Here is a 23,682-nt window from a genome sequence, read left to right on the forward strand (position 1 = left end):
TCACGTTAGACCCGTCTTTGTTCTCGGAATTGCTCAACTTTTTTCCGTCCTTTTACCTAAAGCATGTATGCTTGACATGAAATGAACTCACTTTTTTTCTAAAGACTTCCTCATTCAAAAGAAACTCTGCGTAAAAACATTGTTTTTCTATTACCTTTTTTAAAAGGTGCATGTTTTTTCTTTTGCTTTTTTCACTAATCTGCCACCAGCCTTTCCGTGTACACATACTCTGTGTAAATAACATACCTAACAGACGTTGTTAAAAACTTCTGTAATTATAGATCACTGAGATGTGACCAACATCCAGGAATTCAGCCTGACAGGCCGAGTTGTTTTTCAACATTTTTCTGTCTCCCTTGCACGCATCACTGCCTTAGCACAACGTGATCACGCTTCATCCACCCCTTAATCCCGCCTAAAAAAGTCTTCCTCCCTCTGCTGGTCTGTTAGGTAGTGAGCGCTTACCCTTCACAACCAAAACAAACAGACAGATTAAAAAGAGCTGGATTATTAAACATGAAACCCCTTTTATTGCAAATAAAGTTAACAGATCATCATGGCACAAACACATGGCACACACACGTAATTAAAATTACTACTAATACTATAAATATAACTAATAAATATTTAAAATATAACTTGCTACAAATAGCTCTTGCGAGAAATAGTTACAGTTTTTGGCAGTAGGATTAAAAGTGGTATGTAACTCAATAATCAACTATCTTTCTCCAGAGTTAAGACAGTGACGTTTTCTATCCTTCATTCTTCAAGCTCGATAAGTTTCTTCAGATCAGACTTTAACAGCTCTTCATCTTCCTCTTCTACCTCCACCTCGATCCCATCCATGGTTTTCTGCAGCTCCTCCTTGATGCGGTTCAGCTCCAGCAGCCCGTCCTGCAGGTCCTTGCAAACTTCTCGGATCTTTGCGGCAAAGTCCGTCTTGGCCCCCTTTTTGAGCTCCATGGTGTCTTTCGCCAGGAAAAAGACATCGAGCGCCAGGAAGAGACCCGACATGACTCCAGTGGTAATGCTCATCACCTGCACGGCTTTGGCAGCGCCCCCTGCAACACTGAGGACCTGAACGGTGCTGATCAGGCTCTCGGTGTTGATCACTAAAGCCTTCCCGGCCCGCCCGCCCTCCTCCATCACGTGTTTGACGTCCTGGTTGAGGTGCTTTTTCGCGATGCTCTCAGCGTACTTCTCAAAGTCCCACTCTTCAAGCGTCTCCATCCCTTCCTGGTGGGTAGAAAAGAGAACATTTGAATTTTTATTTATTATTATTATTATTATTATTTAAATTGGGCAATATTAACCCTTTGAAACTGTTTTCTAAATCTAGGAAGCATTTCATGAGTATTTAAAGCTTTGAGCCTTTTAAAGCAAATTGGTGTAGTTTCTTTCAAAACAGGGAAAATGAAATGAGCAACTTGGCTTCCACAAATTGCGTGAAATGACTAGATTTAGAAAACAGTTTCAAAAAAGCTAGGGTAAAATTACATAATGTATAATTACATATTTACAATTAGGTCTTTTTTTAAACTAATTCTTGCTAAGTTTTTGATGATTGATTATATGCAACTGACAAACTTCTCTCCTTTCGTCTCACCTGCAAAAACTCCAGGCACTCCTTGATGTCCCTCATCTCCTCCTCGTAGTCTTGGATCATCTTCTCCACCTTCTTGCGGTCCGTCTTTGAGTGGACTGTGTCGGTGATGTTGGCTGAAGCAGACGCCACCCCGCCCGCCGTAGCTACACCGATGCCTACAGCGGTGACGATGAGCGACGCTCCTGCTGTGAAGGGCGCCAGAATGAGGCCGGTGATGGTAGTGATGGACCCTGCGACACTGGCTACCCCACCGCCAACGCTGGCCGTGACCGTTTTCTTATGGAACAAATCAGCTGCGTCGGCCATAGAGAGCAGCTCCAGGATACGCTGCTGGAGTGAGGCGCCACGCTGGTTGAAGAAGCGAACAAAAAGACGAGCTGCCATGAAGACACGATCAGCTGCTTCTTCCACCACCCTGAGACAAGGAAAAAGACATGATGGATTTTATGAGGGTGCAGCGTACTTGTCGTAAATACTGGAGACATCTGGAGATGTCCGCCTTCTTCAGCAAGTAGCACCAAAATAATCTATACTGAACAACAGGACTACAAAATATGTGTTTTTGATTTGGGGGTTAATTGTCCCTTCGAGAAAAAATACTTTCACAAGCAAATTGATGCTTCAATAGATGAGCTACTTACTCTTCAGGTTCATCATTCTGATTGGCTTCATTCCACTCATCCCATCCTGACACAGGAAAGAAAGTACTTCGAATTATACTTTAAGCAATACATAGTAATCAGTTAATCACCAAAACATCGTGATTCAAAAGCCTACCGTCTACAGTTTTCCACCACGACAGAAGGCCGTCTTCATCCTGTAAGTGAACAATTTTATACTCATTACTTTACTCTGACTTTGTAATACTATTTTGGATAACATTCAGTAATGTTACTTTTAAAAGCTATTGTGGAGGACGTACAATACTATGATGTTTTTTCATGCTATTTTGGAGGACATACTAGGCTGTGACTTTATTGTGGTATTTTGGACAACATACAAAACTATCATGCATTATGTTTTTACTGTGATTTGGACGACATTCTATACTATGAAGTTTTCGAGCTATTTTGGACGACATACTATGACTTTTTTTGGCCATTTTGCATGACGTACTATAATATGTTATGATACATCCTATTTAGGAAGTCCAGCCCTTTGTGACAAACTGTTTGCCTGATGAAGGTCTGGTAACGAAACTTTGCAAATAAATGTTTTCTTGCAAATTGGACAGTGTGCGGGAGTTTACCTGTTAATGATATTTTCGGACGACGTACTATCTATGACTTTATTTATGCCATTTTGGACGACATACTATAGTATAGTTTTTATGCTAATTTGGACGACATATTGTACTTTTATGCTTTTTTGGATGACATACTATACTTTGGCGTTTTAATGCTATTTTGGACGACCCACTTTAGTGTGACTTTTTCATGATATATTTGACAACATACAAAACTATCAAATTTATGCTATTTTAGTCGACATACTTGATTATAGCTTTTTATTCTGTTTTGGCTGACATACTATACTTTGACTTTTTATGCTTTTTTCAGTGACACTATGACACTATGTACGTATCAAAAGACATAAGACAAGCTTACATCTAGAGGATCCAGGTCTGTTCCCTCACTGGGCACAGGTACTTCAGCCATCTGTAGAGTCTGAACCTCCACTACTTCCTGCAACAGAACAACACAGCACTCTAAATCAATTCTGTCCAAACATTGAGTACAGAGCTGTTACATGGTACCAATTACAATCCTAAAATCCCGTTTTCCATTACATGATGGCTAAAACTTTCCCCCTGCATCATGTTATGTTCTCATTTCAGAAATATATATATGTGCTTTAATATATATAGTATATAATATCATATATATGTGCTAGTCTGCATTATTTATACAATGCATATATTAATCACCAAGGTCCCCCAGTGCTTCACTTAAAAATTATCCTCGTGTCCCATAAAGGTGCTGCTTGAAACTGTAGTTTAGCATTAGTTTTAAGTTATTATTTGTTTGCATTTTATTTTATTTTTATTTTTTATTCTACAGGGATTTATTTATTGACAAACTGATTATATTTATGAATGTTGTGTTTCTTCTGTTTTTTGTTCTTTTCAGTTTTGATGTTTTATTTTGCTTTATTTAATTTATGGCATTTATATTCCAATTTTAACCTTTTATTTTTTTATATTTATTTTTCTTTCTAGTCTTTTGGCTCAAGAAGGCTTTCAGAGTTTTCTCAAGTTTAGCATGAATGTCCACTTGTGACTTTGTGCTTGAAGGTCAACGTTCAAGGTCACTGTGTCCCCACAAAACAAATCTTAGAATATGCTTGAATAACTTTTCCACTAAAGACAAAGTTAACACAAATGTCTAATGATAAAGCGATAACTTTTTGCATCCAAAAGTTCATAGGTCAATTTTATTATTGTAATGTCATGAAAAAAACTCAACACTTTTCCGTTCATTACCGAACAACATATCTCTGGAACAGAACAATCGGTAAGTCACGAAAACGGTGACACTAATCATGACTGTCCACCTTGAAACTGTGCTGAAAGTATAACTGTTCTGTGCTCTCAGGCGGGAAGATCTCACATCTACATTTTTAAAGACAGCGATATAAACGGTACGTGTGACTTAAGTTGTTCCTGGACGCATTCACCCTGAAGGCCGTAAGTCTACTTCTGACATACTATGACTGTTAGACATGCAGTATTGAGGTTTTATGTTTATATGTTGGACGATACAACACCATGACCTATTATGCTATTTCATGCGACATACTATACTATGACTTTTATTTTCAGTTTTGAAGAACATACTTTACAGCAACATTTTTGATGCTATTTTGAATAACATACTGTACTATGCCATCTTCCTCCTTGAAACAGTGCCGGCAGTGTTTCGTGCTAGCAGGTGGGAAGATGGATGTGAGCCATCTGTGCGCTGACACATACAGCCAGGAGGGGGTGAGTGTACTTTTGACATGCTGTACTATAACTGTTTAACATGCTATATTTTCTCATGTTGTACAAATTTTGTTAAAAGTTCATTTCCTATTGTTTTTTTTTTTTTTTTTTTTGCCATTTTAGACGACATACTGTTTACTGTGACATGCTATTTGGGAAGCCAAACAGTACTATGACATCTAAGTAATATTTGGTAAAAACAAAAGACCTTTTTTTGTGAGATCTTTGACGAAATACATCACTATGGCATTTTTGTGCAACTTGGACATTTTGGTAACGCATTATACCATGGTGTTTGTATGTCAGTTTTTGGACGACATACTATACTAAGACGTTTTTGATTATTCAGCATTTGACAAAATATTATGCAGTGACATTTTGGAGTCATTTTTGACAGCATACTATAATGTAACATTAAAGTGCTTTTTTTCTTGTCAGTTTTGACAACATACCATTCTATGCTGGTTTTGAGCTGTTTTTGGACATGTCATATTTTGACATTTTTCACCATACTATAGTTTGGCATATTTGGTCATATTTTCGACATATTACTTTTATATTTTTGGTCGTTTTTGCAACATTCTATGCTGTGCAATTCCTCTACCGCAATTTTATGTTGTTTTTGGGACGTTTCATGCTATATACGCTATATTATGCTGTTTTTGTCTCTTTTTGCAACTTTCTTTGCTATGGCGTGTCTTGGCAGGCTATTCTAAGCAGTTTACAGCTGTTTTCAACAATTTTTGGGACGTGTCACATTTTGACATTTTTGCCTTACTATAGCCTTGGATTTTCGTTCGGATTTTTGATATACCAAATTATGCTGTTTTGGGCTCTTTTTTGCAACTTTCTTTGCGATAGCGTGTCTCGGCAGGCTGTTCTAAGCTGTTTCCAGCTGTTTATAACATGTTTTTAGGACATGTCAAATTTTGACATTTTTGCCTGACTATAGTCTTGGATTTTTGGTCGGATTTTCAGCGTATCAAATTAGCCTGTTTTGGCTCTTTTTGCAACTTTGTTTGCGATGACATGTCTTGGAGTGGTTTGGCAGGCTATTCTAAGCTGTTTACAGCTGTTTTTAACAGTTTTTAGGAGATGTCAAATTTTGACACTTTTGCCTAACTATAGTCTTGGATTTTTGTCAAATTTTTCGACATGCCAAATTATGCTGTTATGGACTTTTTTTGCAACTTTCTTGGCTATAGCGTGCTTTAGCAGGCTATTCTAAGCTGTTTCCAGCTGTTTTTAACAGTTTTTGGGACGTGTCAAATTTTGGCATTTTTGCCTTACTATAGTCTTGGATTTTTGGTGGATTTTTCGACATGCCAAATTATGCTGTTTTTTTGGTTTTTTTTTTGCAACTTTCTTGCTAAAGCGTGCTTTGGCAGGCTATTCTAAGCAGTTTCCAGCTGTTTTTAACAGTTTTTAGGAGATGTCAAATTTTGACATTTTTGCCTTACTATAGTCTTGGATTTTTGGTCATTTTTTCGACATGCAAATTATACTGTTTTTGGGCTTTTTTTTGCAACTTTCTTTGCTATGGCGTGTTTTGGCGGGCTATTCTAAGCTGTTTCCAGCTGTTTTTAGCAGTTTTTAGGACATGTCAAATTTTGACATTTTTGCCTTACTATAGTCTTGGATTTTTGGTCATTTTTTCGACATGCCAAATTATGCTTGTTTTTTGTTTTTTGCAACTTTTCTTTGCTATAGCGTGCTTTGGCAGGCTATTCTAAGCTGTTTCCAGCTGTTTTTAACAGTTTTTTGGGAGATGTCAAATTTTGACATTTTTGCCTTACTATAGTCTTGGATTTTTGGTCATTTTTCGACATGCCAAATTATGCTGTTTTGGGCTTTTTTTGCAACTTTCTTTGCTATAGCGTGCTTTGGCAGGCTATTCTAAGCTGTTTCCAGCTGTTTTCAACAGTTTTTGGGACATGTCAAATTTTGACATTTTTGCCTTACTATAGTCTTGGATTTTTGGTCATTTTTTCGACATGCCAAAATTATGCTTTTTTTTGGCTTTTTTTTGCAACTTTCTTTGCTATGGCGTGTCTTGGCAGGCTATTATAAGCTGTTTTCCAGCTGTTTTCAACAGTTTTTTAGGACATGTCAAATTTTGACATTTTTGCCTTACTATAGTCTTGGATTTTTTTTGGTCATTTTTTTCGACATGCCAAATTATGCTTTTTTTTTTTGGCCTTTTTTTGCAACTTTCTTTGCTATGGCATGTTCTTGGCAGGCTATTCTAAGCTGTTTCCAGCTGTTTTTAACAGTTTTTTGGGACATGTCAAATTTTGACATTTTTGCCTTACTATAGTCTTGGATTTTTGGTCATTTTTTTTCGACATGCCAAATTATGCTGTTTTGGCTTTTTTTTGCAACTTTCTTTGCTATGGCGTGCTTTGGCAGGCTATTCTAAGCTGTTTCCAGCTGTTTTCAACAGTTTTTGGGACATGTCAAATTTTGACATTTTTGCCTTACTATAGTCTTGGATTTTTGGTCGGATTTTTTCGACATGCCAAATTATGCTGTGTTTTTTGGCTTTTTTTGCAACTTTCTTTGCTATGGCGTGTTTTGGCAGGCTATTCTAAGCTGTTTCCAGCTGTTTTTTCAACAGTTTTTGGGACATGTCAAATTTTGACATTTTTGCCTTACTATAGTCTTGGATTTTTGGTCATTTTTTCGACATGCCAAATTATGCTTTTTTGGCTTTTTTTTTTGCAACTTTCTTTGCTATGGCGTGTTTTGGCAGGCTATTCTAAGCTGTTTCCAGCTGTTTTTTAACAGTTTTTGGGACATGTCAAATTTTGACATTTTTGCCTTACTATAGTCTTGGATTTTTGGTCATTTTTTCGACATGCCAAATTATGCTGTTTTTTGGCTTTTTTTGCAACTTTCTTTGCTATGGCATGCTTTGGCAGGCTATTCTAAGCTTTTCCAGCTGTTTTCAAACAGTTTTTAGGGGACATGTCAAATTTTGACATTTTTGCCTTACTATAGTCTTGGATTTTTGGTCATTTTTTCGACATGCCAAATTATGCTTTTTTTTTTTTTTTTTGCAACTTTCTTTGCTATGGCATGTTTTTGGCAGGCTATTCTAAGCTGTTTCCAGCTGTTTTAAACAGTTTTTTGGGACATGTCAAATTTTGACATTTTTGCCTTACTATAGTCTTGGATTTTTGGTCATTTTTTTCGACATGCCAAATTATGCTGTTTTTTGGCTTTTTTTGCAACTTTCTTTGCTATAGCGTGTTTTGGCAGGCTATTCTAAGCTGTTTCCAGCTGTTTTGAACTGTTTTTGGGACATGTCAAATTTTGACATTTTTGCCTTACTATAGTCTTGGATTTTTGGTCATTTTTTCGACATGCCAAATTATATTTTTTGGCTTTTTTTGCAACTTTCTTTGCTATGGCGCATGCTTTTGGCAGGCTATTCTAAGCTGTTTCCAGTGTTTTAAACAGTTTTTGGGACATGTCAAATTTTGACATTTTTGCCTTACTATAGTCTTGGATTTTTGGTCATTTTTTCGACATGCCAAATTGTTGCTTTTTTTGGTTTTTTTTGCAACTTTCTTGCTATGGCGTGTTTGGCAGGCTATTCTAAGCTGTTTCCAGCTGTTTTTTTCAACAGTTTTTGGGACATGTCAAATTTTGACATTTTTGCCTTACTATAGTCTTGGATTTTTGGTCATTTTTTTCGACATGCCAAATTATCTGTTTTTGGCTTTTTTTTGCAACTTTCTTTGCTATGGCGTTTTGGCAGGCTATTCTAAGCTGTTTCCAGCTGTTTTTAAGCATGTTTTTGGGACATGTCAAATTTTGACATTTTTGCCTTACTATAGTCTTGGATTTTTGGTCATTTTTTTCGACATGCCAAATTATGCTTTTTTTGGTGTTTTTTTTGCAACTTTCTTTGCTATGGCGTGTCTTGGCAGGCTATTCTAAGCTGTTTCCAGCTGTTTAAAAACAACAGTTTTTGGGACATGTCAAATTTTGACATTTTTGCCTTACTATAGTCTTGGATTTTTTGGTCATTTTTTCGACATGCCAAATTATGCTGTTTTTGGCTTTTTTTTGCAACTTTCTTTGCTATGGCGTCTTTTGGCAGGCTATTCTAAGCTGTTTCCAGCTGTTTTAAACAGTTTTTGGGACATGTCAAATTTTGACATTTTTGCCTTACTATAGTCTTGGATTTTTGGTCATTTTTTCGACATGCCAAATTTTGCTGTTTTTTTTTTTTTTTGCAACTTTCTTTGCTATGGCGTGTTTTGGCAGGCTATTCTAAGCTGTTTCCAGCTGTTTTTAACAGTTTTTGGGACATGTCAAATTTTGACATTTTTGCCTTACTATAGTCTTGGATTTTTGGTCATTTTTTCGACATGCCAAATTATGCTGTTTTTTGGACTTTTTTTTGCAACTTTCTTTGCTATGGCGTGTTTTGGCAGGCTATTCTAAGCTGTTTCCAGCTGTTTTTCAACTGTTTTGGGACATGTCAAATTTTGACATTTTTGCCTTACTATAGTCTTGGATTTTTGGTCATTTTTTCGACATGCCAAATTATGCTGTTTTTGCTTTTTTTTGCAACTTTCTTTGCTATGCGTGTTTTGGCAGGCTATTCTAAGCTGTTTCCAGCTGTTTTTAACAGTTTTTGGGACATGTCAAATTTTGACATTTTTGCCTTACTATAGTCTTGGATTTTTGGTCATTTTTTCGACATGCCAAATTATGCTTTTTTTGGCTTTTTTTGCAACTTTCTTTGCTATGGCGTGTTTTGGCAGGCTATTCTAAGCTGTTTCCAGCTGTTTTTAACAGTTTTTGGGACATGTCAAATTTTGACATTTTTGCCTTACTATAGTCTTGGATTTTTGGTCATTTTTTCGACATGCCAAAATTATGCTGTTTTTGGACTTTTTTTGCAATTTCTTTGCTATGGCGTGCTTTGGCAGGCTATTCTAAGCTGTTTCCAGCTGTTTTCAACAGTTTTTTAGGACGGGTCAAATTTTGACATTTTTGCCTTACTATAGCCTTGGATTTTTGGTCATTTTTTTCGACATGCCAAATTATGCTGTTTTTGGCTTTTTTTTGCAACTTTCTTTGCTATGGCGTGTTTTGGCAGGCTATTCTAAGCTGTTTCCAGCTGTTTTTAAACAGTTTTTGGGAGATGTCAAATTTTGACATTTTTGCCTTACTATAGTCTTGGATTTTTGGTCATTTTTTCGACATGCCAAAAATGCTTTTTTTTGTTTTTTGCAACTTTCTTTGCTATGGCGTGTCTTTGGCAGGCTATTCTAAGCTGTTTCCAGCTGTTTTTAACAGTTTTTTGGGAAATGTCAAATTTTGACATTTTTGCCTTACTATAGTCTTGGATTTTTGGTCAATTTTTCGACATGCCAAATTATGCTGTTTTGGGCTTTTTTTGCAACTTTCTTTGCTATGGCGTGTCTTTTGGCAGGCTATTCTAAGCTGTTTCCAGCTGTTTCAAAAACAGTTTTTTGGAGACATGTCAAATTTTGACATTTTTGCCTTACTATAGTCTTGGATTTTTGGTCATTTTTTCGACATGCCAAATTATGCTTTTTTTTGTTTTTTTTTTGCAACTTTCTTTGCTATGGCGTGTTTTGGCAGGCTATTCTAAGCTGTTTCCAGCTGTTTTTCAAAAAACAGTTTTTGGGACATGTCAAATTTTGACATTTTTGCCTTACTATAGTCTTGGATTTTTGGTCATGTCATTTTTCGACATGCCAAATTATGCTGTTTTTTGGACTTTTTTTTGCAAATTTCTTTGCTATGGCGTGCTTTGGCAGGCTATTCTAAGCAGTTTCCAGCTGCCAAAAACTGTTTTTAGGACATGTCAAATTTTGACATTTTTGCCTTACTATAGTCTTGGATTTTTGGTCATTTTTTCGACATGCCAAATTATGCTGTTTTTGGCTTTTTTTTTGCAAACTTTCTTTGCTATGGCGTGTCTTGGCAGGCTATTCTAAGCTGTTTCCAGCTGTTTTTTCAACATTTTTTGGAAATGTCAAATTTTGACATTTTTGCCTTACTATAGTCTTGGATTTTTTTTGGTTATTTTTCGACATGCCAAATTTTGTTTTTTTCCTTTTTTTTGCAACTTTCTTTGCTATGGCGTGTCTTGGCAGGCTATTCTAAGCTAGTTTCCAGCTAAAAAACAGTTTTTGGGACATGTCAAATTTTGACATTTTTGCCTTACTATAGTCTTGGATTTTTGGTCGGATTTTTCGACATGTCCCAAATTATGCTGTTGAAAACTTTTTTTTGCAACTTTCTTTGCTATAGCGTGTTTTGGCAGGCTAATAAGCTAGAAGAAAGTTGCAAAAGCTGTTTGTTGGTTTCAGAGCCAAAACAGCATTTTTTAAGAAATGTCAAACCGTTTTGACATTTTTTGCCTTACTATAGCCTTGTCCCAATTTTTTCAAATTTTTCTGCGCTTTAAACTCCGGTCTTAGCTCCATGTCACTCTACACTGCTGACTTTATTTTTATTTATATTTATTCAGATACTGTTCCGCACTTTACACATGTATATATGTAGATATGTACAGTCTCTTAGTTTTTTTTTTTTTTTTTTTTAGGTTTTTTTTTTTAAGCATATTCCTTTATATTCTATTAATAATGTGTGCTCTTTATTCTCTGTTCTTACTGTATGGCGCTGCTACATCCCAATTTCTCAGTTTTGAGATCAATAAAGTATAAAGTTGCAAAAAAAAACCCAAAAACAGCATAATTTGGCATGTCGAAAAATCCGACCAAAAATCCAAGACTATAGTAAGGCAAAAATGTCAAAATTTGACATTTTCCCAAAAACTGTTTAAAAACAGCTGGAAACAGCTTAGAATAGCCTGCCAAAAACACGCTATAGCAAAGAAAGTTGCAAAAATGGCCAAAAACAGCATAATTTGGCATGTCGAAAAAATGACCAAAAATCCAAGACTATAGTAAGGCAAAAATGTCAAAATTTGACATGTCCCAAAAAACTGTTTGAAAACAGCTGGAAACAGCTTAGAAATAGCCTGCAAAAACACACCATAGCAAAGAAAGTTGCAAAAAAAGAGCAAAAAAAAAAACAGCATAATTTGGCATGTTGAAAAAATGACCAAAAATCCAAGACTATAGTAAGGCAAAAATGTCAAAATTTGACATGTCCCAAAAACTGTTAAAAACAGCTGGAAAAAGCTTAGAATAGCCTGCCAAAGACATGCCATAGCAAAGAAAGTTGCAAAAAAAAACACCAAAAAAAAGCATAATTTGGCATGTCGAAAAAATGACCAAAAATCCAAGACTATAGTAAGGCAAAAAATGTCAAAAATTGACATGTCCCAAAAACTGTTGTTAAAAACAGTTGGAAACAGCTTAGAATAGCCTGCCAAAACATGCCATAGCAAAGAAAGTTGCAAAAAAAGCCCAAAATAGCATAATTTGGCATGTCGAAAAATCCGACCAAAAATCCAAGACTATAGTAAGGCAAAAATGTCAAAATTAGACCCATCCAAAAAACTCTTAAAAACAGCTTGAAACAGCTGAGAATAGCCTGCCAAAGCACACTATAGCAAAGAAAGTTGCAAAAAAAAAACCAAAACAGCATAATTTGGTATGTCGAAAAATCCGACCAAAAATCCAAGACTATAGTAAGGCAAAAATGTCAAAATTTGACATCTCCAAAAAACTGTTAAAAACAGCTTGAAATAGCTTAGAATAGCCTGCCAAAACACGCCATAGCAAAGAAAGTTGCAAAAAAAAAACCAAAACAGCATAATTTGGCATGTCGAAAAATTCGACCAAAAATCCAAGACTATAGTAAGGCAAAAATGTCAAAATGTGACACGTCCCAAAACTGCTGAAAACAACTGAAAAAAGCTTAGAATAACCTGCAAAGACACGCCATAGCAAAGAAAGTTGCAAAAAAAGCCAAAAAAAGCAAAATTTGGCATGTCGAAAATCTGACTGAAAATCCAAGGCTATAGTAAGGCAAAATGTCAAAATTAGACCCATCCTAAAAACTGTTTAAAAACTGCTGGAAAGGGGTTAGAATAGCCTGCCAAAACACGCTATAGAAAAGAAAGTTGCGAAAAAAAAGCCCAAAACAGCATAATTTGGCATGTCGAAAAATCCGACCAAAAATCCAAGACTATAGTAAGGCAAAAATGTCAAAATTAGACCCATCCAAAAAACTGTTTAAAACAGCTGGAAACAGCTTAGAATAGCCTGCCAAAACACGCTATAGAAAAGAAATTGGCAAAAAAAGCCAAAAACAGCATAATTTGGCATGTCGAAAAATCCGACCAAAAATCCAAGACTATAGTAAGGCAAAAATGCCAAAATTTGACATCTCCTAAAAAATTTTAAAAACAGCTGGAAACAGCTTAGAATAGCCTGCCAAAGCACGCTATAGCAAAGAAAGTTGCAAAAAAAAAAAAAAACAGCATAATTTGGCATGTCGAAAAATCCGACCAAAAATCCAAGACCATAGTAAGGCAAAAATGTCAAAATTAGACCCATCCTAAAAACTGTTTAAAACAACTGTAAACATCTTAGAATAGCCTGCCAAAGCTGGCTATAGCAAAGAAAGTTGTAAAAAAAGCCCAAAACAGAATAATTTGGCATGTCGAAAAATCCGACCAAAAATCCAAGACTATAGTAAGGCAAAAATGTCAAAATGTGACACGTCCCAAAACTGCTGAAAACAACCGAAAACAGCTTAGAATAACCTGCAAAGACACGCCATAGCAAAGAAAGTTGCAAAAAAAGCCCAAAATAGCATAATTTGGCATGTCGAAAAATCCGACCAAAAATCCAAGACTATAGTAAGGCAAAAATGCCAACTTTACATCTCCTAAAAACTGTTAAAACCAGCAGGAAAGAGCTTAGAATAGCCTGCCAAAGCACGCTATAGCAAAGAAAGTTGCAAAAAAAGTCCAAAACAGCATAATTTGGCATGTCGAAAAATTTGACCGAAAATTCAAGGCTATAGTAAGGCAAAAATGTCAAAATGTGACACGTCCCTGAAACTGTTAAAAACAGCTGTAAACAGCTTAGAATAGCCCGCCAAAACACGCCGTAGCACAGAAAGTTGCAAAAAAACGCCAAAAAAAGCATAATTTGGCATGTTGAAAAATCTGACTGAAAATCCAAGACTATAGTAAGGCAAAAATGTCAAAATTTGACGCGTCCCAAAAACTGCTAAAAACAACTGAAAACAGCTTAGAATAACCTGCAAAGACACATCATAGCAAAGGAAGTTTCAAAAAGAGCCCAAAAAAGCATAATTTGGCATGTCCAAAATTTGACCGAAAATCCAAAAATTTCAAATTGGGCACGTCCCAAAAACTGTTGAAAACAGCTGGAAAGTGAAAAAATGTTGAAAATCCAACCTAAAATTTGGATCCATCATGACTGCACTGAAACTGTAAATTGTGTCTTATTTTTGTTGGTTTCATTTCATTTTATTCTGTTAAAACTGTTTGCATTTGTTTTGAAACCTTGTGTGAAGTACTTCATTGTTTGTTTGAAAGATGTGGTACATATGAAGCTGCCTTGCCTACTCACCTGGGGCAGTGCCTCTGTGTCACCTGATGAGCTCTGTGGAGCAAATAAGAAATAAATGAGTAAAAATAATAAATAAATAAACTAAGCAAAATCGGCAATGGATTTTTTTTATGCAGAAAATATATAAACTGTGTACTGGACAGAGGCAGGTTTTCAGCATTATAATGGCATATGTTCATTTGTACCTTTGTTCCAGATCCAAACAATGCGTTTGGCAAAATCCTCTTTATTCTAAAAGTCTGGAAGAAATAAAGAATAAAAATATTCACAGCACCATACGGGAAAAGAGCAGTAAGTTAATGAACGATAATACAGAAAAAAGGACACTTAGGACTGTTAGTGGTTGAAGTTTGCTGTACACACTGATAGCCTTTGTAGCAGTTTTACTTCATTTTTAGTTGACGTAATCTGAATGTGAGCGGACCGAGGTCACTGCTTTACGTACCATAGTTCTTTTCTTCCATGCTTCTGTCGGCTGGCTTTTCACCTCGCTGCTGGCGTCAACGTCAGTGTACCAAATAGTCTGTGAAAAGGTTTTTTAAGTACAGTTTGACTTCATAGTTATCACACATGATGCCTCACACTCAACAAAAAAAAGATCACAAACAAGAGTTTGTGGCTGCAAACGGACTAATCCAGTGACAGCAGCTTTGGTAACGGCTAGATTGTGTTGTTTTTCATGATTATAAGCGTGTAACATATTATGCACTTCTGTCAAAAATCACAATAAAAAGCCTCCTATTGTTATCATCGAACTTAATCAACCCAGGAAGTATGAGATCAGATACTTTTAGTTTGTACTTTGTCCAAAAAACATTTTGGCTGTCTGCCTCATGTCAGCATTGATTAACAACCTGCATTAAAAAAACAAACGATCATTGTTTTCTTGTGGTTAGTTTGTACGTCATAGGTTTCTCCCTTGACAGATGCTTCGCGTTTTTCTGGCTAGACAGCATGTTTTCATTGTTGCATTTGAATGCGATGCAAAAAACACAAAGGTTTAAGTGTCGCTGTTCACAGGTGTCTTTTACATGCACCAGTCAGAGATCATGTCTGGTTTATATTATATTTAAAACAATATTTCACCCACACTGAACAAAAATTCAAAAGCAGCACTACACATTCATTAAAAGCTTTGTTATTGAGCACTTTTTCCCCAAGAAAATCAGGTGTAGCATATAAACATCATCATTGGTAAAATTACTACGCAGGTGTGCCTTGGGATGGTCACATTAAAGGTACTCGTGCACACGTGCACATAGCACAAAGCCACAGAAGTTGCAAGTTATGAAGTCGGCATGCCATCAGCATGCCATCAGCAGGAATGTCCACCTGAGCTGTATCCCGTAAGATGAACGTTACTAATTTCATTACCAGAAATTGTCTCTTATGGTATTTTTTGGCAGTACATTCAACCGCCCTCACAACTGCAGACCAGAATCTTCACCCGCAAGATCGTCAGAAAGCAGCCACCCAAACAGCTGATGCAGCACCTGGTTTGCACAAACCATCAGAAACCATCTGAGGAAAGTTTATCTGCGTGCAAATTGTCCTCACCACATTTTTGACCTGATAGCAGTTCAAATCATAACCAACAGTGCAGCTGTGAGACGGTTGGATGTACTGACAAATGCACTTTTCAAACAAATCGAATGCAGTTCAACATGCTTTACAAGTTGAATGAAAACAAGAACATATGCAATAAGCAAAAATGGATCTTAAAAACAAAGAATAAGTAAAAAACAAATTTTTGATAGTACAATATATGTTTGCTGCCAAAAGTTGGTTATGACAACGGTTGGGTGCACTGTCAAATTCACGGAAACAACATCAGAGACGGCTGGAAGTGAAATTAACTTTCAGTTCATGGACAACAGCTCTGGTGGACACTCCTGCAGTGAGCATGCCAACGGTACACTCCCGAAAAATGTGCAACATCTGTGGCATTATGGTGTGATGAAAATGTGACTTCTAGTGTGTGACGCCGCCCGTGCCTGAGTAATAATAACGCTGTTTAATCTTGATATGTCACACCTGGATTATCATTGAAAAGAAGTGCATCATAACACAGATTTTAACAAATTTGTGACCAAAATTTGAGAGAAATGTATCTACTGAATCTTAAATCTGTGAAAAATAGGAGCAAAAACAAAGGTGTTGCATTCTTAAAAAAAATCTGTGTATATTTATTTAAGAAATTTAGAGAAATATCAATAAAGTGCATTTAAAACATAAATTCAAGGCAATGAGAAGCAATTAATGTCTTACATGTCTCTCTATGGTGCTTGCGTCCACGCTGTCACAGCTGGAGGAGTCCTCACTGTGAGTAGTTCGGTTTTCCTGATAAGAAATGAGTGAGAGAACAAAAAGTTAAGAGCAGTCGGGAGATACTCAAAGAGCAAAGGTCTCCTGGTCTAAGCACTGTTGCTGGCATCTCATAGCTATGATCAATTTGGTGCTTGTGTTATGATGTGGAGGGTCAAAGGTGAAAAATGAATTTAGGAATCAACACGGTCTGCATCTGGGTCATGTATGAAATGATTTCGACTTTCGCTGTAACCTGTACCTGCATCATGAGTGAGGAAGCTGTATTCGGAACGGCAGAGTCCGTCTCACATTCCTCGTCTGGCACCTGAATCACAAAACAGCAAACTGAAACTTTACCAACCAGCTGGTGTTTGTCTATAAAAGAGAAGTCCGACATAGACTACACCGGCTCCTAGAGCTGAGCACTGCACAGAGACAACGCTGCTAATCTCCCTTACATCATTTGTTTCTAAACAAAACATGTAATTACAGAAGTTGACAAAGTTTTTTTTTTTTTTATTATTTCAAAAATTACCCCTGCCTAATTATCCTTATTACTATTTATTACAATACAACAACAGCGCTCCCTCATTCTCCCACATTCTTACCTGCATCTTGTTTAATCTGTATATCTTTGATTTTTTTCTGGTATATTTTGATTTTTGTATTTAAAACCTGTACATTTTTTTGTTCTTCTTTGATACATGCCTATTTTTGCAATTTTGTATATTTTATATTTTGTATATATTGATATTTTATATATTCTTCTGTACACACGGCTGCCATGACAAGTTAATTTCCCACAAGTGGGATAAATAAACATGTCTAAGTCTAAGTCTAAGTCTAAGTTTAGCTGATCTTGTGCACAGTACCTGTGTGTAAGACTTGAATAGGTTTACTTTCTGCATCATCCCTTTAAATCTCCCGCGGTTCTGAAATAAAATGACACAAACACAGATTATATATATTATATAACAGAGGTGATACTGAAGAGGTGAGAAAAAACACAGTAAATGTTAAGACTCAAAGTTTGATCACTCCGATGACTTAAACTCTCGTCTTTGGCGCCACCTTGTGGTAGCAACAAGAATAACACTGCTACTGTACACATCAGTAGTACTGAACGTATGGTTTATGGGCCAAATGTAGGCAGCGATACAGCACAGGGTGGCAGGGTGGACTATTTTCAAATGCACAGTAAAAATGTAAAAATTATTTTGTACTGTTAATGTAAATTAGGTTTATTTAAAAGAAAAAATAATCACCAAAAATAGCTTGGACCTCAGGGCTAAGCCCAGAATGTCCTCAAATCCTAAAAACGCCCCTGCGGACACCTGATGTGTGCTGAAAGTAAGCGTCCAATTATTCCAGGGGACATACATTAAAGGTCCCTCATTTATTTTTAATCTCCTCAGGAGTTTTGGCTTGAACGTAACTGAGAACCTCTTCTCATATTGGTAAGTCAGCATGCATACAACCTTAACATGTTACTTTTATCTTTCTATACAGTTTCCTGCTCAGCAAAAACAGCTCATTTTTGACTGTTTAATTTCTAATTTCACAGATGCACCTGTTTCTCCGGCACGTTGTTGTTGTCTGTTAAGCTTCCGCTGCTGGAGGACAGGTCACCGTGTAGAGGCTGGTTTTCCTGGAAAGGCCAGATACAAGCAAACAAAACACAAAGAGAGGATGTAATAAAGTCGGCGAACGGTACGGCGAGCACGGTCAATAAGAATTTTCTCTCTTCCAGTCATCAGTTTAGTGTCATCATCGGTGACAAAGCTGGTACCTTCATCTGTGAGGATTTGAACGGGTTGATTTTCTGCTTCACCCCTTTCAGTTTACCAGGGTTCTGAAACACAACACGCAAGGTCAATTTTACGCACAATTAATGACAATATACTGGAATATACAGAGTAACAGCTGGTAACGTCCATTGCTGGGGACAATTTTACGATTTTAAATCTCCAACTGACATTTAAAGTATGTTAAGGAGTTAAATTTCACTTTTAATTAAAAATCTAAATTTGGGAATATTCAAAAAATTGTTCAGTGATCGAGAAGGGGGGGTGACAATTTCAGGGGGAATTTAATTTCAAAACTCAGTGTTCATACCACCAGAAAACGTTTTTGTTTATCCGTCTGTGGAGAGAAACTAAGCAACAGTTTTAATGTGGAGCTAAAACAACGTCCAAACATAAACCCGTTTAAACTGATGTATAAAAACATGATTTTCACGAGGAACAGGGATGAAGAGGGAGTTTGACAATCACCAGCTGCTAATAGAGGTTACTGTTTATTTATTCATTTATTTATTTAGTTACTTCATATTTATTTTCTCCTAGTTTATCTTCTTTTTTCTGTAAATAATAATGTAAATTTGTTGATATTTGATTTTGGGGTATGTAGGTGCAACTATAGATGTTTAGATAATTAGAGTGTAGCTATAAATTAATAAGGAAGGGGTTAATTAAAATTCAGTGACTTATGGAGAAGGGCTGGGATTAAATACGTTTTCTCTCGTCTTTCAAATATGTAAACAAAATCATTGTGTGTTTGACCATTTCTGTGGCTTCATGTTTTTATTTTCTATGTTTTGTTATGTTCTATAAATATTACTTTTTTTGTCTGTCTGCTTGTTTGTGTAGTCATTTCTCTATTTTCTTTTACATGTTCGAAATAAATAAATGAAATTAAATTAAGAGAATAAAAACCTGATTAACTGGCCATGCAAACAGGGGTCTAAGTGTATGAAGGGGACTCTGGATGAGGGATTTCACCATACTCCGCCCACCTGATTAGAGTCTGAAACTCTGCCCTGATCCAGTGACTCTGAAGATGCAGCTTTGGAGACCTGCGGGAGAAAACCAGCTGAGCGGACGTCTCGTTGTCTGATGATCATGCATCACCATGGTTACCATTACAACTCTAACATGCACACAGTGCTGTGGTTACCTGGGAGGTAGACTTGAATGGGTTGACCTTCTGCATGACCCCTTGAAACATACCCGGGGTCTGAAATAGAGAAGTTCAGGTTCTGTTTTAAAATCATTTTCGGCTGGGACAATAACTAACGGATCATCCAAGATTAGTGTCACCAATTCAATATCAGAGCAAATGTTTCCCCTTCTGTGAGCTGTGACGTTGAATAACAGCCAGAGTAGTGTTTTTGCAGAATATTATGTCGTCACGGTGACGCTGACCTTTGAGCTTTTTTGGATGTGAAATGTCACAAATTCATCATTTTATTCCTATTAGACGTTTGTGTGAAATTTGTCACACCCAAAACAAAATTTTTTTAATCATGGCCAAAAACAAGTTTCGTGTGGTCACAGTGACCTTTGGCCACCAAATTTTAATCAGATCATTCTTGAGTCCAGGTGGACGTTTGTGCCAAATTTGAGAAATTTGCCTCAAGATCTTCTTGAGATAAAGCGTTCACAAAACGAGGGACACAAAGTCACAGGGACCTTTGACCTTTGATCACCAAATTCTAATCAGTTCATCTTTGACTCAAAGTGGACATTTGTGCCAAATTTGATTTATTTTCATTATCTTGCGATATTTTTACACCTTTTTTTAAGTTCTGTTGTTATGCAGAGTTTTATGCAGTGACTAATGACTTAATACACATGTAACCATTTTAATTAAAATCCTACATGTCCTCTTGTTGCACGTTTGTCTGAGTAAAAGAAGAAAAGTAAAAAAAAATTCGTTTTGAAGTGTCTAAATGACTAAAACATCATTAAATACACAATCTTGAAACGTCTTGTTTTACACATGAGTCCTAATAGGTCCAGTGTGTAGTGTGCTTTATTTATTTATTTTTTGTGGGAAATGTCCCACAAATTGCAAGAAATGAGTAGATTTGGAAAATTAAAAAATAAAAAAGCCAGTAAAAAATCACTACAAAGCTATATTTATATATTATCATATGTAAAAAAAATTTAAAAATATACAAAATTATTATCATTTTAAGCAGTTTTTAGGCAATATTTTGTATTTGTTTTGATTATTTGCTTCTGCTTACTTTTTGCTAATTTTCAGGTAATCTACTTTGACTTTTTATTTATTTATTACAATTGTTTGGGTATTTTCTTCCTAAGCTCATCCCTTTTTTCCATGGTTTTGAAAGAAAAAGATCAAGCCAATTTGCCTCGGTTTCAAAGGCCTTAAGTTAAAGTCGTGTTGGGTACTGCAATAGCTGTGAGGTGTTTTTAATAAAAAATAATTATAAAAAAGGAAACCAAATATAAGTTCAACAAAATATTACTTTCACCCACCCGTCCTGCACAGTAATTGAAGTTATATTTTATATTTTTTCTCACCTGTGTGGAGTCTGCTCCCTGATCTAGTGACTCTGAGGAAGATGCTTTGCTGGACAGGGCCTAGATAAGAAGGAAACTTTAATCATATTTTACATTTTACACCTAAAATTATGACAAAAACTACTGACTGTTGCCATGTTGTACCTGTGAGGAAGACTTGAACGGGTTGACCTTCTGCATGACGCCTCTGAACACGCCAGCGTTCTGAAATTACAGGTGTAAAATATTTCATGCACTTATGCACTCAACATATGACAAAATGCAGTTTAAGCAACATTGAAATAACGCATCATAGTATCCAGGTTTCTTTTCTAGAGTGACTGACTTTATGCAATAATAACATTTCATATTTAAATGCTAAGACATCTCCTGCGGTCTCCCTTTTGACAGAATAAATGAAATAAATCTTAGTTATTCTTAGACAGTAAGTGTGTAAATGACACAATCTCAACATTTAATGCGAAACATAAACTCCTTAAAACCAGTTTAAGTTGCGTTGGATACAGAAAAATGTTATCTACAGGGGTGATTTCAACAATTAGTGAAAATAAAAATTAAAAAGAGCCGTTTAGACCTCTTGATATAAGAAAAGCAAAGCCCTTTCTCTGTGAAACGAAATTTCCACAATCATGCTCACCTGTCCTGCAGAGTAATGGAAGATATGTTTATTCTTCTCACCTGTGTGGAGTTTGTTCCCTGTTCGAGTGACTCTGAGGAGGGAGCTTTGCTGACCTCAGAGGGGGCCTAAATTAAGAAGAAAACTTATATTCTACATTTTATACTAAGAATTATGACAACTACAGCTGACTGTTGATATGTTTTACCTGGGAGGAGGACTTGAACGGGTTGACCTTCTGCATGACCCCTTTGAACACACCAGGGTTCTGAAAAACACGCGTCAAATATTTCATACAACCTTGTAGTTTCAGAAGCATAATTTTGATTTCAATTTTGTATTTCATATTTTAAATTAAAGCTCTTCTCACCTGTGTGGAGTCTGTTCCCTTTTCGAGTGACTCAGAGGATGCAGCTTTGCTGAGCTCAGAGGGAGCCTGAAAAAAAAAAAGAAGTAAACTTTTAATCACATTTTACATGAAGCAGTCAAAACAATTAATGTTGACATGATTTACCTGTGAGGTAGACTTGAATGGGTTGACCTTCTGCATAGCTCCCATCACCCCTGTCCTCTGATGTTTAAACAAGCACAGATTAATTATGACAAAATAAACATCAATGAGTCAGCAAAGTAGAAAAAAATAGGTCAGATCAAGAGTGACTTTCTCTTCGCACCTTTGTCTTTGGTTGAAGCTCCTCTGTGACATCAGTGCTGGCTGTAAATTCTGTATCCGGTCTGCTCAGGCTGTGCTTGATGGGGTTGTCAAGGTCCTGGTGATGAATGATGGTTTTAATTAACTGGAACAAACACATGTAAACAAACAAAACATCACAATAACCCCCACCCACAGTTTCCATACCTCTTTGCTGGGTCGTGGTGGGACCTCTGGAGTTGGAGCTGCTGAGCTTTTGTCTCTTTTGAACAAATGCATGCTGCAATACTGGGTGTTTTAAATATTAGGAAGTGAGATCAAATCATAGTTTTGAATAAATACAAATTCTTTAAGCCACACTGGCCATGCTGTTTTTTTGTTTTTTAGTACAATAGCACTATTGTATACATCAGCTGTCAAGGTCGTTGCTGCCCCCTGATTTCTGGATTGACCAACACTCCAAACTCCATTTAAAGATTTGACAATTAAAGCTACTGTGTATAAACGGTAAACGTAGGAAACTTGTTAAGTATGAGCTTAATGTTTATAAGAAAGCTTGGAGTTTACTGACAAAATCGGCAACACCAGATGATAAATACTGTATACGTTTCACTTCTATTTACACGTTGTTGTGGTCATATCGCCCGCCCGCCCACAAGATGGAAAAGCCGGTGTGACCGCTGAGCAAGTTTAACAGAAAAGTTATGATGTATTGGCACAAGTGGTACTTTTATTAAATACAATTTTGCCGAATTTAAGAATATGTCTAACTGAATGGTGATATAAATCGAAATCGCTTTCTGTGCTGTCAAACTTATTAAATAGGCAGCAAACCTTAAACTGGCTTAAACTTTGAACGGAGTCTGGCATGAGGCGTTTTTTCCACAACAGAACGTCACATGCAGCTCCACAATGAACGCGTTCAGAGGAATGTTTGACAAAACAAAGCCGGCAACAACACAATGACAATGCAAGGGTGCCTACCTCGATGTTGCGTTTAAAATACAAAACAAAGTGGCACTAACAAAAAAAGAAACGCTGTGTTGCAGAGCAACAACAGAAAGTTAAGCTGGAGTTAGTCAACACAGTCCTTCACTTCCCCCTCTGTAACGCAGAGACGTCAAACCGGTTTGGCCAAAACTGAGTCAAATCCTAAGGGCGTTAGATTACTGACGATAATATGACGCTCTGATTTCGAGTAAAGTTTCAGCCTAAAAGGCGAACAAAAGGATGGACGCTCCCCAACACAAATTTTGAATAGTTAGAGGTAAGTGCGCATGTCAATGTCCCCATTAGATTACCTGTGTTACCTGTATGAGGCCCCGCCCATTTCCTACAACACCTACATTTAACATTTTTAAATTAAATAAATACCGAAGGGTTCAAAAATCAAGTTGTCCCGAAATCTGAAAATCAAGAAGATTTTATAGTTTTAAAGTAAAATGGCAATATGCGACAAATTTAGCTAAATTTTTAGTCTGACATGCTTAAAACTACAAACAATCAAAAAAATACGTAAAGACATAAGAAGACTAGAAAAGCAAAATAGGATTTCAAACCACATAAACGAATACAGATGCATAGTTTTAAAAGAAAAATAAGATTGCTATATGTTGAGCTGTAT

At 36.4% G+C, this 23,682-nt stretch overlaps 1 protein-coding gene across 1 annotated transcript; it reads right to left on the reverse strand.

The window, feature by feature from the left end:
* Window positions 1–503: 503 nt before the first annotated feature.
* On the reverse strand, window positions 504–23,306 carry LOC121961845. The gene is made up of 24 exons (XM_042511890.1): window positions 23,043–23,306; window positions 22,266–22,346; window positions 22,081–22,176; window positions 21,921–21,977; window positions 21,777–21,842; window positions 21,615–21,674; window positions 21,469–21,534; window positions 20,935–20,994; window positions 20,791–20,850; window positions 19,418–19,477; window positions 19,257–19,316; window positions 18,252–18,314; window positions 18,033–18,110; window positions 17,335–17,394; window positions 16,722–16,787; window positions 16,424–16,495; window positions 14,601–14,678; window positions 14,341–14,394; window positions 14,156–14,188; window positions 3,214–3,291; window positions 2,384–2,423; window positions 2,248–2,293; window positions 1,607–2,021; window positions 504–1,236 (listed from the first exon to the last, which is right to left on the reverse strand). Exons 2-24 carry the CDS (start codon window positions 22,335–22,337, stop codon window positions 760–762), a joined length of 2,217 nt encoding a protein of 738 aa, XP_042367824.1. The 5' UTR covers window positions 22,338–22,346; window positions 23,043–23,306; the 3' UTR covers window positions 504–759.
* Window positions 23,307–23,682: the final 376 nt, after the last annotated feature.

This window comes from Plectropomus leopardus, chromosome 23, assembly GCF_008729295.1.
Source record: "Plectropomus leopardus isolate mb chromosome 23, YSFRI_Pleo_2.0, whole genome shotgun sequence".
Taxonomy (NCBI): domain Eukaryota; kingdom Metazoa; phylum Chordata; class Actinopteri; order Perciformes; family Serranidae; genus Plectropomus; species Plectropomus leopardus.

Bases quoted from the DNA above. Each gene is read 5' to 3' on its own strand.
- LOC121961845 (XM_042511890.1), bottom strand. From the start codon at position 22,337: ATGCATTTGTTCAAAAGAGACAAAAGCTCAGCAGCTCCAACTCCAGAG. The intron at 20,851-20,934 runs GTACAACATGGC...CTTCTTATCTAG, and splicing joins CGTTCAAGTCTTCCTCACAG to GCCCTGTCCAGCAAAGCATC. The intron at 14,679-16,423 runs GTAAGACATTAA...ACCTTTTCACAG, and splicing joins CAAGCACCATAGAGAGACAT to ACTATTTGGTACACTGACGT.